This window comes from Leishmania donovani, chromosome 13 (assembly GCF_000227135.1).
Source record: "Leishmania donovani BPK282A1 complete genome, chromosome 13".
Lineage (NCBI taxonomy): Eukaryota > Euglenozoa > Kinetoplastea > Trypanosomatida > Trypanosomatidae > Leishmania > Leishmania donovani.
The window spans coordinates 256,461-271,511 of NC_018240.1; the positions used below are offsets into that span (position 1 = coordinate 256,461).

The 15,051-nt window shown below is 62.5% G+C and overlaps 3 protein-coding genes across 3 annotated transcripts; all 3 read right to left on the reverse strand.

Moving 5' to 3' along the window:
- Positions 1-856: 856 nt before the first annotated feature.
- On the reverse strand, positions 857-1,615 carry LDBPK_130710 (hypothetical protein, conserved; the record flags this gene model as incomplete). The annotated part of the gene is made up of 1 exon (XM_003859234.1): positions 857-1,615. One exon carries the CDS (start codon positions 1,613-1,615, stop codon positions 857-859), a length of 759 nt encoding a protein of 252 aa, XP_003859282.1.
- A 986-nt stretch (positions 1,616-2,601) lies between these two features.
- LDBPK_130720 (hypothetical protein, conserved) lies at positions 2,602-6,312 on the reverse strand (the record flags this gene model as incomplete). The annotated part of the gene is made up of 1 exon (XM_003859235.1): positions 2,602-6,312. One exon carries the CDS (start codon positions 6,310-6,312, stop codon positions 2,602-2,604), a length of 3,711 nt encoding a protein of 1,236 aa, XP_003859283.1.
- A 684-nt stretch (positions 6,313-6,996) lies between these two features.
- Positions 6,997-10,494, reverse strand: LDBPK_130730 (hypothetical protein, unknown function; the record flags this gene model as incomplete). Its single annotated transcript, XM_003859236.1, has 1 exon — positions 6,997-10,494. One exon carries the CDS (start codon positions 10,492-10,494, stop codon positions 6,997-6,999), a length of 3,498 nt encoding a protein of 1,165 aa, XP_003859284.1.
- Between the last annotated feature and the right edge of the window lie 4,557 nt (positions 10,495-15,051).

Below are 15,051 nucleotides of genomic sequence, written 5' to 3' on the forward strand. Positions count from 1 at the left end.
CTCTGTGCCCCCGGTGTGCGTGCGCACGCGCGTGTGCACGTGCGTGTGCCTGTGTGTGTGTGTGTGGCGTACGCGTGGATTGGATGCGCCTGTCTACGAAAAGTCTAGAGCGCCGACGAGTGCGCCCAGACACCGGATAGAGACGCGGAGATGTCACACCGAGGGACTCAGACACCGCGGCAGGCACGGAGAATAGGTACGTTCAGACTGTAAGAGAGAAGCGATATATACATATATATATATATGTATATATATATATGGGGATTAGTCTCCTTCGTGCTGGAAGGAGTGGATGGGTGTTGGGGTGGTGATGTGTGGGTGGGTGGGGAGGGTCGGGGGATGAGGCATGCGGGTACTACTGCTATACGGGTTAGGGTCGTTTATGCACAGAGACGCATGCGCATGTTCACGCGTAATACAAGGCAGGGGAGAGGCGAGGCGTAGAGAGGGAAGGAGGTCGCGGTGCGTGTGGCGCGTGATGTCCAGAGAGGGAGTCAGAGGGGGGGGCATAAACGACACGCAAGGATGAGTGGACAGGGTGTGATGCAGCTAAAAAGCATGGACAAACTCATTCCATGACTCCTCCAAAGTCTCGCGCAGCACGACGGTCCATGCGAGTTCGCATGCGTACGAGAGGCGGCAGCACAGCATGCGCATACAGATACACATGTCGGCACATGCGCGGTCATGCCATCCGGTGCACCTTCACATGAAGCAAAGGTGCTCCACCTGGCTCTGCGTCCCTTGACCGATGATGCAAAATCAACCTTATCAACCCGAGGCATACACGCAGACAGAGAGAGACACACGCCGATACACCAAGAGACACCCAGACACGCACACACAGCCTTGACGCCTACGGCATGTATTTGGGCTGCTGAGAGGCGCGGAGGCCGAAGAAGGCACCACGCAGCGAGTTCAGCGTCTCCTTCTGTTCATCCGTCAAGAGCCGCTTCTCCTTCTCTGTCATCTCGCGCGCCGTCACGCCGGAGGCGAGCTGCAGCACGTACTCGTACCACGACGCGTAGAAGATGGCCGCCGCCACCGCGTCGGCGTCCATGTGGCGCGCAAACTCTCCCTGGACGAAGCGGTTGCCGAACTCTTGTTGGTCTGGTGTGAGGAGGTAACGGAGGAAGTAGTCGTCCTTGTCCTCGGCCAGGCTGTTGTCGACCTCCGTGGCAGCGACGGCGGCGCCAGCCACGGAGATCTGCGAGGTTGCGTGCACCCCGGTGGCGGCGGACAAGGCCGCCTCCGACCCTTGCCTGCGCGCCGTGCGCAGCGACACCGCCACTGCCTTGTTGTGCAGGCGTAGAATGGTGCGGTAGAGGCGCACAAAAGCCAAGCGCCACTCAGGTGACATGTACGCCCACTCTTGCAGCTGGGACGGGTGCGGGAGGCCAGCGAGGGACAAGCGGAGGTACAGGTTTGTGTCGAGAGTGACGTTGTTCATGACAGTCGCCGACGCGGCCGCAGCTGCACTGTCGCACGTCTCTACGGCTTTGTGTGCCTTCTCGCAAGCCAGTCGAGTCTTGGCAGCAGCACTGAAGGGACCGTAGCCTATCGGCCGCGCCACTGCGTCTACGCCGATGGCGCTCTCACCCGCGTCAATGCCCATGCCGCCGCTGCTCGCTGCACGAGATGCGCACACCTGCGCTGTGGCTACAAGAGCGCCGCAATGACGCCGAATAAGTGTGGAGGGGGATATGAGACCCGCGTATGAGGGCGGCGCCCTCCACATCGCTACGATAAAGGGAGAGGAGGTGGATGGCGGGCGGCGGAGCTTCGTCTGGCGCGCTGGTGAAGAGGGCGGCGGTAACGTCGCGAGGGAGAGCAAAATGGCGGAGGAGGAAGCGCCTCATCATATGGTGAACGGGTAGCCGCATCCAACTGCCACGTCTGATCCGCACACACACACACACACATTCCGATGCAGCGCGCCAGGTGATGGTCCGCGTCGCGCAGACGGGAGAGAGTTGGCCGCATCGCGGAGACGTCTCTGAAACACTGTCTTGCTGGAGGGCGGGGCTTGCCATGCATGTGTTTGGATGGGGGAAGGGGGGGCAGTGGGGTGGGCGGGCAGCTCGCGCCGGACCCGCTTTTGTGCGCACGTGTGCATTAGAGGCGTTCCCTCAAGACCGTCGCAGAGAAGACATAAAGAGACGGGGGGGGGGGAAGCTGCAGCGACACAATAACACACACACACACATACACACAGACGCGGAGCTGATGCTCCTAATATACATCCTTGGCATCAGCTATTGCCATGCTTCGAATGGTCGGCTGCTGTTGGTGCCATCATCGTGAGAAAGTCTCACACGAACAAGAGCAGCGACAGCGAGGACGATGATCATGACCACGCACAAGGGAGAAAGGGAAAGGGCAGGTGCACGGCTGCGGCTGGAAGCGGGCCGCAGAAGGGCAACCTCAGCGCAAGAGCACGCACATATACACGACACGACACGTGCCACCGGTGGGGGTGTGGGGCAGGGGAGAAGGTTTCCCAGAAATACTGGGCGGGGGGGCATGGCACCAACGGCACCTGCGATACCACTAGATCATACTTGACCGCGGTCTGACCCTTTCCCCCCACGCGCGTCCATTTTACATGGCTACCGCTCCGGCGCCTTCGCTGCGGTCCGTGGTGGTGCGGCCGAGCGTCCTTGAAAAGTGCCCCATAGTAGCCATGCTAGAGTGGCCCTGCATCGCGCCGCCCAGCGCGTTGCCGCCCACGTCAACACCCATGGCATTGCTGCCACCAGCGGCATCGCCGGTCAGCAGTGCGAGTCGATTGCGCTGCGTCTGCGGCGTTGGATAGCCCTCCATGATATCGATCTCCTTCTCCTGCCACAAGCGATACGTGCTCTTCGCGTTTTCGGCGCGTTCTCGCTGCACCTTCACACGCTCCTGAAGCAGCGCCGCCCGCTCCTTCGCCAGGACGTTGATGCGACCTGCGACTGGCAGTGCTGCTAGCCGCGGGGTCAGGCAAGCTTCGGCGAGGGCCGCGACAGAGCGATTGGTGTAGACGCGCTGCAGATACGCGTTCCACATGAGTCGCAGGTTGTACCGTGCGAGTCGCTTGCACAGCTGCATCTCCGTGTCGTACGCGTGGCGAACGGCGAAGACGACCTCCGTGTGGCTCATGGGGTTCAGCGCCAGCGCCGCACAAAGGTGCTGCAGAGGCTTGCCGGCCGACGGACGTGTGCTATCAGGCAAGACTATCTGGCGCAGAATGTAGCGGTGCAGTGCGCCGTACAGCTGGGCGAAAACGTTGAGCGAATCGCGCAGGCGGATCACCTCGCCGGCACCGTAGCGAAGGTGGATGATGTGGGCAAGAGGGTCGGTGGTGTTGCGCAGCTTCAGCGGCCATGGGTGATAGCCGCAGCAGTACTCGTTCGTGAGCATCGGCATGAACAGCGCGCCGGCCGACTCGACCATCTCCCGCGAGGCGCTGACGACGTTGGTGAGGATCAGGTTCTCGCTGAGCGTCTTATCCGCAAGAACGGAGCGACGGAGCAGGCTCTGCGCCGTGTTCTGTATGACCGTCTTAAAGAAATGAATCTGCTCCGTAATGTACATGCGCATCTGCTGCAGCTCCGTGCGGAGGTCGGAGACGTGTTGCTGAAGGATGGCGCGAACCCGCGTCGTGTCTGTCAGTGCCTGCAGCCGTTGCACCTCGTGCTTCTGCTCCGCGATGAGGTATTTATGCTCAGCGGTGCGCATGATCATGCTCTTCTTCACCGCGTACTGCCGCTCGTCGTACTTGTTGCGCAGCTCATCGAGCTGCCGTTTCTCATCCTTGCTAAAAGCGTTTTTGACCGCCTCAACGTCCGCGTGCCCGCTGCGCACCATCTGCAGCGTGTGCGAGGGCAGCACCGCATCCTCCTCGACGGCAAGCAGCACCAGGTCTAGAAGACTTTGTACCGCCTCCAGGTCGTTTGGCTGCTGGCCATCCGCCGTCACTCCAGTAGCAACGCAGCTGCCGACGACGGTGAAGGAAGAGATACCTGTAGCAGAGACACTTACTCCCGGCGGAGCGGCTGAGAGGCTCGCGCCGAGAGAGGTGCATCCGCCGCTCGTGTGCCGCTGCATCGTCGCCAATCGCCCACGACCACAACCGCTGGTACCGCCGTAAACACTCCCAATACTTTCGCTGAAGCTCATACGGTGTGTTAAAGGCCGCTGCGAATATCGGCGGTGCTGCTGCCCATGCACATCTGCAGATAGTGATAGCGTCATGGGCGACACGGTACTCGCGCCCAGCTGCTTGTACATGCGCGTGGTGGCGCCGAAGACGGAGGCGTTGGGGCCCTCGCTATGCGCGTCGTTGGCGCCAGAGGAGACCATCACCCCGCGGAGGGGCTGGGGCGGCGAGTGCTGTTGCTGTTGCAGCAGCTGCACCCGCCCTGATGCCAAGCGCAACTGGGAGCGGAGCATGGTGCACTCCCGCACGAGTGTCTCTCGCAAGTACTGCAGCACGCGCTTCTTCTTCTCGGTGTACTGCAGCTCCTCGCACAGCTGATCAGCAAGGGCGCTGCGGTGCATCTGCGCATCAGCCAGCTGCACCTCAAGCGCCTCCATCCGCTGCTGCAATGCCGCGTAGTCGGCTTTCGGCACCGTGGTTAGATTGTTTTCCTCGGTCACGGTGCCAACGCTCACAAGGCGCGTCGCGCGATGAGCAGCCTCAAACACCGGTGGCGGCGCCACCGATGCCACGGCAGACTCCATCATCGCCGTGACTGAGTTCTGTGCGGATACAGCATCACTTATGGATGCGGAGCTTCCACCTCCAGCACCGCTGCCCCCTTTCATGTGATCCCGCAGCAACTGATGCTGGTGCTGACGGTCGCCGTATCCAGCCGCGGCCCCGCTCTGCAGCGTCGCATCGTTGAGCCGTGACGACTTGCCGTAGCCAGACGGCAGCTGCACACCACCACTCATCGCACCTGTGCCGACTGTGAGGGCGCCAAGTGGCGCGGCGCCGCCGGGATTGAAGCTCCTCGACGCGTTGACGATAGCGGGAAGTGATACGGCGGCAGTCGGAGCGGCCACTGCTGAAGCGCGCACGGACTCGCTCTGTACGGCACCTCCGCCCAAGATCTGCCCGTGTATCGCGCCGGTGACAGGGTTCTCCACGTAGCCGGCGCGAGGCAGCAACACCGGCTTCTGGCGAAGCTTCTGATACACAAGCGCCATGTCCTGCTGGGCGGCCCCTGCCACTGCCGCCGTGTCTTGGCTCACGCTGTACTGCGAGTAGAGCGGAATTTCCTTCAGAAGCCGGTCCAGCAACGCGCGCGACTCGAAGGAGAAGACGATGCAGTCCTTAAGCGATCCACCCTCGGCGAGTGACATCTTCTTCTGCAAGGTGTCCAACACATGCTGAATGACGAGCCGCAATGGGAGGGGGCAGGGCTGCGCGGCGATGTCGCGCTCCAGCCTGCTCTCCTCCGCCGCCGGTGCCGCAGCACCCGACGCATCGCTCATGTCCATCGCCGCCGGTGCGGCAATGCCGCCCACGGCGCCGGAGGTGCGTGAGCTGACGTCCACCTTAAATTGAATCAGCCGCGAAGAACTTCTACCGCCGGCGCGTGCTGAGATGGGGGTTTCGCCCCGTGGCCCCGGTGAGTCGTACTCAGGTACCTTGGTGGTATTTGTGCTCACGTGGCAGCCTGTGAAAAGGCGGGGGCTTGGCCGACTAACGGTGTTCGCCTCGCTCTCACAGGGGACTGGGTGAATGGGAGAGGAGGAGGTCGAGGCCGGCGGGCGGGACGGCGAGGTGCGGCAACGATGCTTTGTGGTTCGCTGAGGCGCCGTGTCCGCTGCCTTCAGCTCCTGCTGGTCCTCCTCATACGCCATCTGCAGGTCCACGCCGTACTGCTCCGCCAGAGAAGCGCGGGACACTTCAGCGTAGTTCATCTGACGCTGCAGCCGCCGCATGATGCGGCTGTAGACGTCTTGCAAGTTTGCGTGCACTGCCTCGCCGTTGGCGGTGAGAGGCTCCGCGCCGCGCCGCTGCTCTACCGCGCTCCCGCTACCCGCGAAGGCGCGCTGCGCCGGTCGACTTTGCTGCAGTTCGCCTGCCGCTCCGTCGGGGCCCCGCCCGCTGCGAGGGGAGCTGATAGGCGCAAGACGAGAGCCGACGTAGTTGGCGGTCGACGAGCCAGGGGCTTCCGTGTTGCGCTCAAATAGGCTGTACGGCGTCCGCTCCGGCAGGGAGGTGGTGGCTTGCAGCGTGTTCATGTTGTTCACGTACACCCGCTGTCCGGCGCTGCTCGGGCGCTCGCAGCCGTTGTCTTCGACGAAGGTACGCGACATCGAGAAAAGAGACAGGGAAGGGTGCGGCGAGGCGGAGGCGCCACAACGAGGGACGCACGCGCACCCTCACACTCACGCCCAAGTGATCACTCAGAGGTGCGATCAGAGGGGTGGCGGCGGCGGTGGTGGTGCTGGTGGTGTGCCCCCGCTTGTTAGAAGGCGTGCACTCCACAAGACGACCTCTACGTGCGTCTTGAAGAAAACAAAGATATGCTCGTGCGTGTGTGCGCTCGAGTACGCGTGCATGCGTACATGGTCGATGCTAGGAGTTGTGTGTGTGTGTAGGGGGGTAGGCAGGCAGGTGGTAGACGAGTAAGTCGTTGGAAGCACAAGAAGACAACCATTACGATGAGCTCTGCAGTAGAAGCGTGTGTGTGTGTGTGTGTGGCACAGAAGGGGCCATACGTAGTTGTGTTCCTGCGTGTGCATGTGTCGGTACATGTCATGTGCCGTGTGTGCATGCATGTGTGTCAGATGTCTGTGCTGACTCGTTTGCATCTCCGTGGCGGCCGGCCCGCCTCACATGCATCGCCCATTGCTTTTCCCGCACGAAAACACACACACACACACACACACACACTCGACACATGTGCCAATGAAACGGCAGAAAAAAAACGAGCGCAGCACACACACGACATGCTGATACCTACCCACGCATCGAGATCAGCGTTGCCCGCTCCATCACTAGCGGGGCGCAGGATCTGCCGGGGGTAGGGAGTACCCATTGAGGGGTTCCTCCGTGAAGCACTCGCCGGTTGTGAGATTGGTGACCGCGGTATCACCTGCCGCTGCCGCACCAACACTCGCCACTGGAGACTCCGCAGCATTCTCGTGGAAGGAGGCGACGGAGCTAAAGCTCGCAGCATCTGCCTCGTCCGTCACAGTCGCCACCTCGAAGACATCGACAGTGGCCGTGTTGGCATTGCCTAGGTTGTTCATGTTCGGCACTGACGGCAGCGGAGAGGGCGAAAAGATCAGCCGCTTAATCGGCAGAGGAGCGCATGCAGCGCTGACGTCGGCGTCGCCCACCGGGAACAGCTCCACCGCGATGGCCAAGTTCTGTGGCGCCGCACCGTCGGAACGAGGACTTGGAGGCGCTTCATCTTCGACATTGCCAAGGTGAGCCCCATTCGCTACTACTCGTGGTGGCGGTGGTGGGCCTTGAGAGGCGGCTGCCAGGTAAGCGCGATCGCCCGCAGTTGCCATGAGCCCAGCGGCGGTTTTGGCCGTGCTCGATGGAAAATGTCGCTCCGCGTTCTCTTCCACGATGTATGCGACGGAGGAGCTGCTGCTGTCGGCGCTGCAGCTGACATTCTGCTTGCCGCTGGTGCTTGCCGCAGTTGTTCTGGAGTCGAGGTCGCTACTTGCATTCTGCGATATGGCCTCCTCGGCAGACTCCTCGAGCGGCGACAGCAGCAGGCAGGAGTTAGCGCTGGTGGAGTGGCTGTGCGCATGGCGCGTCATGAACGGGATGTGCTCGGCGTACTTCTCCTCCTCACCCACCACGGCAGCTGCATTCCGTAGCTGCTGCAACAACGCCGAGGGCCGGACGTGCGGCGGAGAGCGCAGCTCGAACTGCTTTGCCGATGGGCGTGGGGCGGATGCAGGCACAGAAGCTGGCGCCTTCGGAGCATCCGCGGCGGCAGACGAGGTGGTCACTGCCCCCGCGACGCTGCTGTCATGTAAGACGACCGGCGGCAGGTGGCTTGCAGGCAGCCGACGCGCTGGTAACCGTGACGCGTGCGACGCTGCTGCCGAGTAGCGTGCGGCACTTACTCGGCTGTGCGTGGCGCTGTTCATCTCCCACACCGGCTGCCGCCTCTGTGAAGGGGACGACGACGCGTACGTGTTTAAGATGACCATGGCAGTGGCAGTGGTGGACGCGGAAGGTTGTGCTTCGGTGGGCGTGCCTTCCCATTCGTAGTCGCGCCCTCCATTGCGCGCTGGCGGTATCTGTGCCGCTGGGCTCATGGCCACTTCGCTGCTCGTTTCTGTGTGAGCGGGGACGGCGAAAGCCGAGGGAAACGACAGCGAGGGTGTCGGGGAAGGGGAGTTGGCGGGGCCCGCAACGCCGTCGGTGTCGCTTGTTCGAGTGCTTGCCCTCGCTGCTGCTCTTGGGGCAGGGGGCCGCACTGTTTCGGCCCCCTGTTCACCGGCTACGACCCCGATCTTGGTGATGAGCGAATGCCGCCTGCTCTCCCACTCGAGCTCACGCAGGCGCTCGTAGTGGTCGCGCAAGACGCGCATGAGGCGACAGCCATGCGCCATGACGATGCGCAGCCGCGCCTCGCCTTCTTCGTGCGCGAGGGCTGTCCAGCGCACTTGTGATGTACGGCGTGCAATAACGGCAGCTACATAGGAAGGCAAGGTAGATGGAGGCAGTCGAGAACGCGTCGTCGGGGAAGCTGTCTGCAGCGCCATGGGCTGTGCCGGAGACGCATGATCACTGGACGGATCCGACAGTGAGCTGAGAGCGTCCATCGACCCCGCGAATCCGGTGGGCGGTGCGACCCCTGTCTTTACTCCCACCGACACTGTTGCCCCCGTGGCCTGCCACCCCAGCTTGCGGTTCCACTGAGACAGAGGGGCGGCGGCAGACACATCTGCTGTCATCGCCGAGTACGAGCGATGGCGCAGCGGCGACACGACGGCGGCGCTCCTGTCTGCGCGGGGGTAGATGTAGACACGCTCTGACGCCGGTGGGGCGGGGTACACCAAAACACCACCTGCAGCAGCTGGTGTTGCTGCCGTTGCAAACGGTGTGTCTCCGGCGCTTCGACTGCGCCGCTGCGAGCGTGACGGCGATGCTGCAGAGGTGACGAAGATGGACGATGGTGCCACGCCCTCGCTGTGGCCAAGTCCATAGCCGCTGCACCGTGCGCTGCTACGGCGCGCGCCATCACGAAGCGCCATGCCCGAGCTCTGCTGCGTGTGCGCTTCGTGGGACATGCGGCGACGGCGGTGCGCCGATACCTGATTCGCTTCAGCGCTCGCAGTGCTGGAGGCGGAGTCTGACCGCGTAGACAAGGGACTGGCCCTACTCGAGCTGGGATGACCGCCACGGTGAAAGCGATGCCGACCGCTTCCGTCGTTGTCGTTGTTACTAACGGTGGTCACCGCCGTCGCCGACAGCACCTCGCGAACCTGACGCATGCCGAGTATAATCACTTCCACGCTCCGCGCCGCCCCTTCTAGTACAGCGCGCCGGAGATGCGCGTCAGCACCCATGTCACTCCCAACGCAAACGCCCTCGCCGTCCCTGGCATCTCGTTCCATCCGTGCGTTACTATACTGCCTGGGTCGATGGGGGGAGGCGTAGAGCAGGCCGCTTTCCCACAGATCGCGGCGGTCGCGCGTGCTCGTGTCGTGGCGCTCCTCAGCGTCGTCCTTCAACAAGTACGGAATCCACTGGATGGCGGGGGTGAGGCAGTGCCAGTTGGTTGCAGTCGAACAAAATGCAGCGTCGGTGCGCAAGGCGCCGCCGACTTTCTGATCAGCCGCATCCAGGCAGCGCTTCAGCGTCGAAGCATCGGCGCCGCTGGCGCAGTGGCGCGATCGGCCCTCGCAGGGATCTGAGAGGGATGCCGACGGTGCGCGTCGTTGCTCACGGCAGCGCAAGAGCGCATGCTCGGCTTCGGCGTGCAGGCCCGCGAAGCGGAGCTCCTCCGTGAGGTACGACTTCGACGCCGCTTTTGCCACTGCCGAGCCGGAGCGGCAGCGGCACCGCGGCTGCAAAGGCGAGAACGACCGACGACGGTGGTGGTGACGGCGATCAATGTGCGCGCGCTCGCCCAGTTTAGATGCTGCCGCCGCCGCTGCAGCGTCGCTGATGTTGAAAGGTACCTGCGCTTCTGTGAGGTCTGCCATCACCTCACGCCACTGCAGCGTGAGGCCAGCGAGAAGGCGCGCCAGAAACCGCGTTGTCTCACACTGTTGGCGCAGCGCCGACGCCGCGGCGTCAGCCGAAACTGAAGATGCAGCGCGGCCACCACGTCTGGCGTGCTCTCGATCTTTGCAAGGCCGGCCGCCGACCCGTGCAGCCGAGCCTTGCCGCTGCTGTGAGCGGCAGCCATGGCGTTCACGCTCGAGCGGTGCATCTTGCGTGTATGACGGCGCTCGCGAGTCGCCGCGCGAGAAGGGCTTCGAGCGGCGACCAGTGGGCCTCCATCTACAGGCATCCATCGTTAGGGCTCACGTTAAGGAAGAGTCTCGGGAGACCTGAGCGGGAGGCGCTACACATCCGCGAGGCTCCGCGCCCTCAACATACCACCGCCCTTCCACTCCCTCGCCAGCGAACCAAACCCGCCGCAGGAGCGGAGCACGCGTGCAAGTCCAACGGCCAACGACACGACCGGGTCGAAGGAGGAGCGGCGACCGTAAAGAACCGGCCGAATGCCCTCGAGGGACGAAAGGGTCTGCACAGCGCAGGAAGAAGCAGAGAGGGACACTCCTGTCTGTGTGGGACTCGGCTTCTGTTGTGGGTCTATGCGGATCAAGATGCACGTGCGTGTTGTGTGTATGCGTGGTGCCCGCGTCTGTATCTGTGTGTTTACGGAAAGTGAAAGAGAGGAGGGAAGGCGGCGGCGACGGTAGAGAGATTGGCAGGGCTTCGTGATACAACGCACGAGAAACGGAAACAAAAACGGCACATGACGACCAACGCCTCACAACTGCGTAGGGGCTGTGGGCATCACAGCAACGACACAAACCCACATATACATCGAGACGCACAGCTGCAGGTGGCCGCTACGTTTTCCGCTTTCGCCTCCCTTGGTGGACCTGCCCGTACGCGCCCACGGCCGTGCCTAGTGGTCGATTCGCAATGGCGGAGCTCATGGGGCCACGAAGGGACTCTTTGGTGACATCACCATTGCTCGCAGCACCGTCTCTTCCCTTCTTTCCAGCTGTTGCTGCTGCTGCAGTGCTGTGTGTGTGTGCGTTGAAGCTTGCACCGCCCACATAGCCTTTTTCGCCTGTTTCTGTGCATCAGCGTTGCCATCTCAGGCAGGCGCCCGTGCGCGCGCTGAGCTGCAGCGGTTGGCGAAGTCCGGCCAACGAAGAAGAGAAATACACATCATGGCAAGAAGCGAACCCCGCCGCCCTCACAAAGGAATAAAGGAAATCAGCAAACAGCGGCGGGCGTGCGCACAGTGGCGACGCGTGACAGCTGCCGTTTTAATGCGGATGCTGAAGGTGCTCGGGGATGGAAGGAGGGAGGGAGAGGGAGGGGGAGCGTTATGCAGCTCGCTCACTTGGTTGCTTGATTACTCTCCTATCACCATGGCCGAGGAGCCCACAAGAGAGGACAAGGCAAAAACGTATCAGTGAAGACGTGAGCGAAATAAGCGGACGCGCCCTCCCTCCCTTCCCCATCCCACGGCTTTGTATAACACCAAACGCCAACGCATCACACATGCCCGCACATGCGCGTTGCAGACGCGCCCGCAGCCAGCGGATGAACGGGGCAAGCTCATATGTGCACTGTGCACGCGCTTGTAGGTGGTGGTGGTGGGGAGGAGGGCTCAGACGGACTCCAACAGCGCAGGTGTGTGCACGTGTACGTGTGCGCGTGCGTGCATCACGCAAAACACGTACACACGCACAGCAACCCGAAGCAAAAGAGATGACGTTCACATACACACAGGAGGCGCGGTAGAATTGTGAGGGGAGAGTGTTGGGGGGGGGGCGGGGCGGAAAAGTCGACGGTGGCGTAGTGAGTCACGAGATGAGCGCGGGAGAAACAGAGACATGCGCACGCGATGAAGAGAGAAGGGCGCATGCCAATTGTGTATACGCTCGATGATGCCTCGCATACACATGGAGAAACAAGCGCACGCGTGACACACGCAACCTTGGAGAAAAAGAAGGAGGAGGGTTGAGGTCTCTGAGTGGCCGCTGCAGTGGCCATGACAACATTGCCAGGAGGAGGAGGAGGAGAGAGGAGGGGGCAGTGACCAAACCACGAAGAAAACACGCGACATGTAGATGTGCAGGCGGGCCAAAGAAGAGGCGAGAGCTGATATATCGTCACGCAAGCACACACACACACACACACACACAGAAAGAGAAAGAGGGAGAGAGGGAGTTAGGGTGGGTGTTGGGGAGACACTCGTACATACAGAGGAGGAGGGAAAAGAGCGAGTCCTTGTGGTGACAGGGGCCTCGACAGTGAAAACGCAAAAAAAAAAGGTGCAGAGAGACAGCCGTAGATTACATCGCTACTAGATAAAGATACACAACCCATACACACGGGGAGGGGGGAGGTGCCGGTGGCGCGTCACAGCCTAAAGCAACGTCGCCGCCGCCGCCGGGGTGGGTGGGTGGGGGTGAAAGGGTCCTCGATAAAAAGCCCATCGAGTTGGCGATGTGACGCCGGCGAGTCAGTGGATGCAAATCCAAAGAACAAAGAACTCTTGCGAGGGCGTCGCGAGGGGTTTGGGGTGCGCTGGAGAAGTTGGCGATGATGGTTTAGTGGAGCCGACACGAACGCGCGTCGGGGTCTACCGTACGGAAGCAATGAAGGCAGCTCTCGAGTAGTGCATCCATCGACGTGGTCATACGAAGGCACTCGGGTTGGACCGCTTCGTTGGCTGGGGGGTATAGTTGAGGCGCGAGATGGCAGGAAGCGACGCCACCGCGGCCACGGAGCCGACCGGGATCCGCCGTGTCGGGCTCGCTGCCGAGCCTGTCACGGGCCCAGGACTCGTCGCTCTCGCCGCCTCGGCGGCTGGGGAGGGCGGCGCCGTTGACATGATCTTTGCCGCGGCACCGCCACGCGCGCCTGGCTCACCACCCGACGCGGCGGTGATGGCGGGTACTGTACGCAGCTGACCCATCACGCTTTCCAGTGCACTCGGCGCCATGGCCAGCGACTCAACACGGTGCGGCCGCCGCCCAGAGGCGGTGAGGGTCGAAGAAGCCGGTACATTCACAAAGGGTGCGGACTGCTTACGCTGTGCTGCCGCCGCAGCTGCCGTTGTCGCGGAGACCATCGCCTTCTGCATGGCCGGCGGCACCTCCTTCCACTGCAGCTTGCCATCCTCGATGTCTCGCTCGATGTCTCGCACCAGCGCACCTCGGACCCCTTCAGCACCACAGAGGTACCGCTGCGGCTGATCTGCTATGACTTCCTCGATTGTGCGCTGGCGTGAGCGCTGCGTGCAGTGCAGCCGTCCCAGGTCCACCGCCTTTGCCGTGCGCAGTGAGCTAGAGCCCTTCTGGGTCTCTGCACGCTGCGGCTGATTTTCGTGGCCAGATGAGCTTGAAATCGCCCTCGTTGACGCGGTTATGCGACTGCGCCGATACGCCGTGCCACCGTAGGCGTGCTGTCGCTGCGAGGCGGTGAAAGGAAAAGCACAACCGCGCGTTTCGGCGAACGTGCGAGGCGGGGCCGCGTGCGGGTTGCGCCGGTGCACCGTCGTCCCTGCCAGCGCACCGGCACTGCCGCTCTCCCTGCTCGGAGGCGGCGCAACGGGGGCGAAGCGGGTGCCGTCGCCGAAGCCGTAGAGGTGGTTATACTGAAGCATCACCGTGTCGGCCGGTGGGTCGTGTGGGACGTAGAAGCCTTTGCTGCGGTGGTTGTAATAGATGTAGTCGTTCTGTTCTTCCGTCGACTTGCCATGCCGAGGATCGCGGCGGCGCTGCTGACGCAGCGTGTTAACCTCTGACAGGTGCGCATCGCCCAGCATGTCAATTTCGCGGCGGAGGTTGGTGCTGCTAGCGGCGGTGCCGCCGAAAGAGTCCGACATCGTTTGGCGTGACGCCGAGAAGACGGATCGAGGTAGCTGGTAGCTGCAGCGAGCCGAGGAAGCAGCCGGCGCGGCTGCTCCCGGGGACTGCTTGCGCTCCAACGCCGTCCTGGACGCGATGCTGTCGTCGACGTAAGGGTCGCTTACGTTGCCGCGACTCAATCTCTTGAGGGTGTTGCGCGGAACCGCGCCTACGGTGGACTTCGTTCCGTGAAAGGTGTCCTCCAGCACGAGGGGTGACATGTGATCGGTCGAGAGCAGGTAGCGCGAGTAGGAGCCTAGGTCCATCCGGTTGACGTGACTATTCTCGTGACCGCGGCGGAAAACGACGAGGACGGTGCTTGGGGTCAACGACGCGGAGGCCATGACGATGCGCTCCGCTTCCGGCAAGTCGTACACACCATCTACGCCGGCGGTGGCCGCGTAGGGCGACATGGACGCGGCGAGCGTTGTACCGCCGCAATGCAGCACGACAGCGGGCCGCTGCTGCTGTTCCGACTGCGGCTGAGAGACTTGCTGCTGTGGTTGCCGCCTTGGCAGATCGTGCGGCGGCGGCGACGGCTTCGGTAGCCCTGTGGCCGTCTCTGGCGAGGAAGCGCGGTCTTGCTGTTTTCCCTCAGTCCCCGCTGCGGGAGGTAAGGCTATTTCTGCCACGGCGCTAGCATCCGAAGGAGGAATAGCAACGGCAGCAGGTGTGGCTGCAGCTGAGTCCTCTACAGCCCGGTCTGATCGGTTCACGCTATTCTCACCTTCCTTTTTATCAACGCCCAGTTCCGCAATGTCGGAGGCGTTTTCGACCTTAACATCAACCTGAACGCCATCGTCTGCGGCAATGGGCGAATGCGTCGCCGCTGCATCTTTTCGCTCTTCCTTGTTTTCGACTTCTTCGACTGGTGTGGCGGCATGTGGCAAGTCGGGAGCTTCTGCCCGCGCTTGTGGCATGGGTGCCGACCATGCCACATCCTCAGCTGGCGCGGCGTAGGTATCGGCG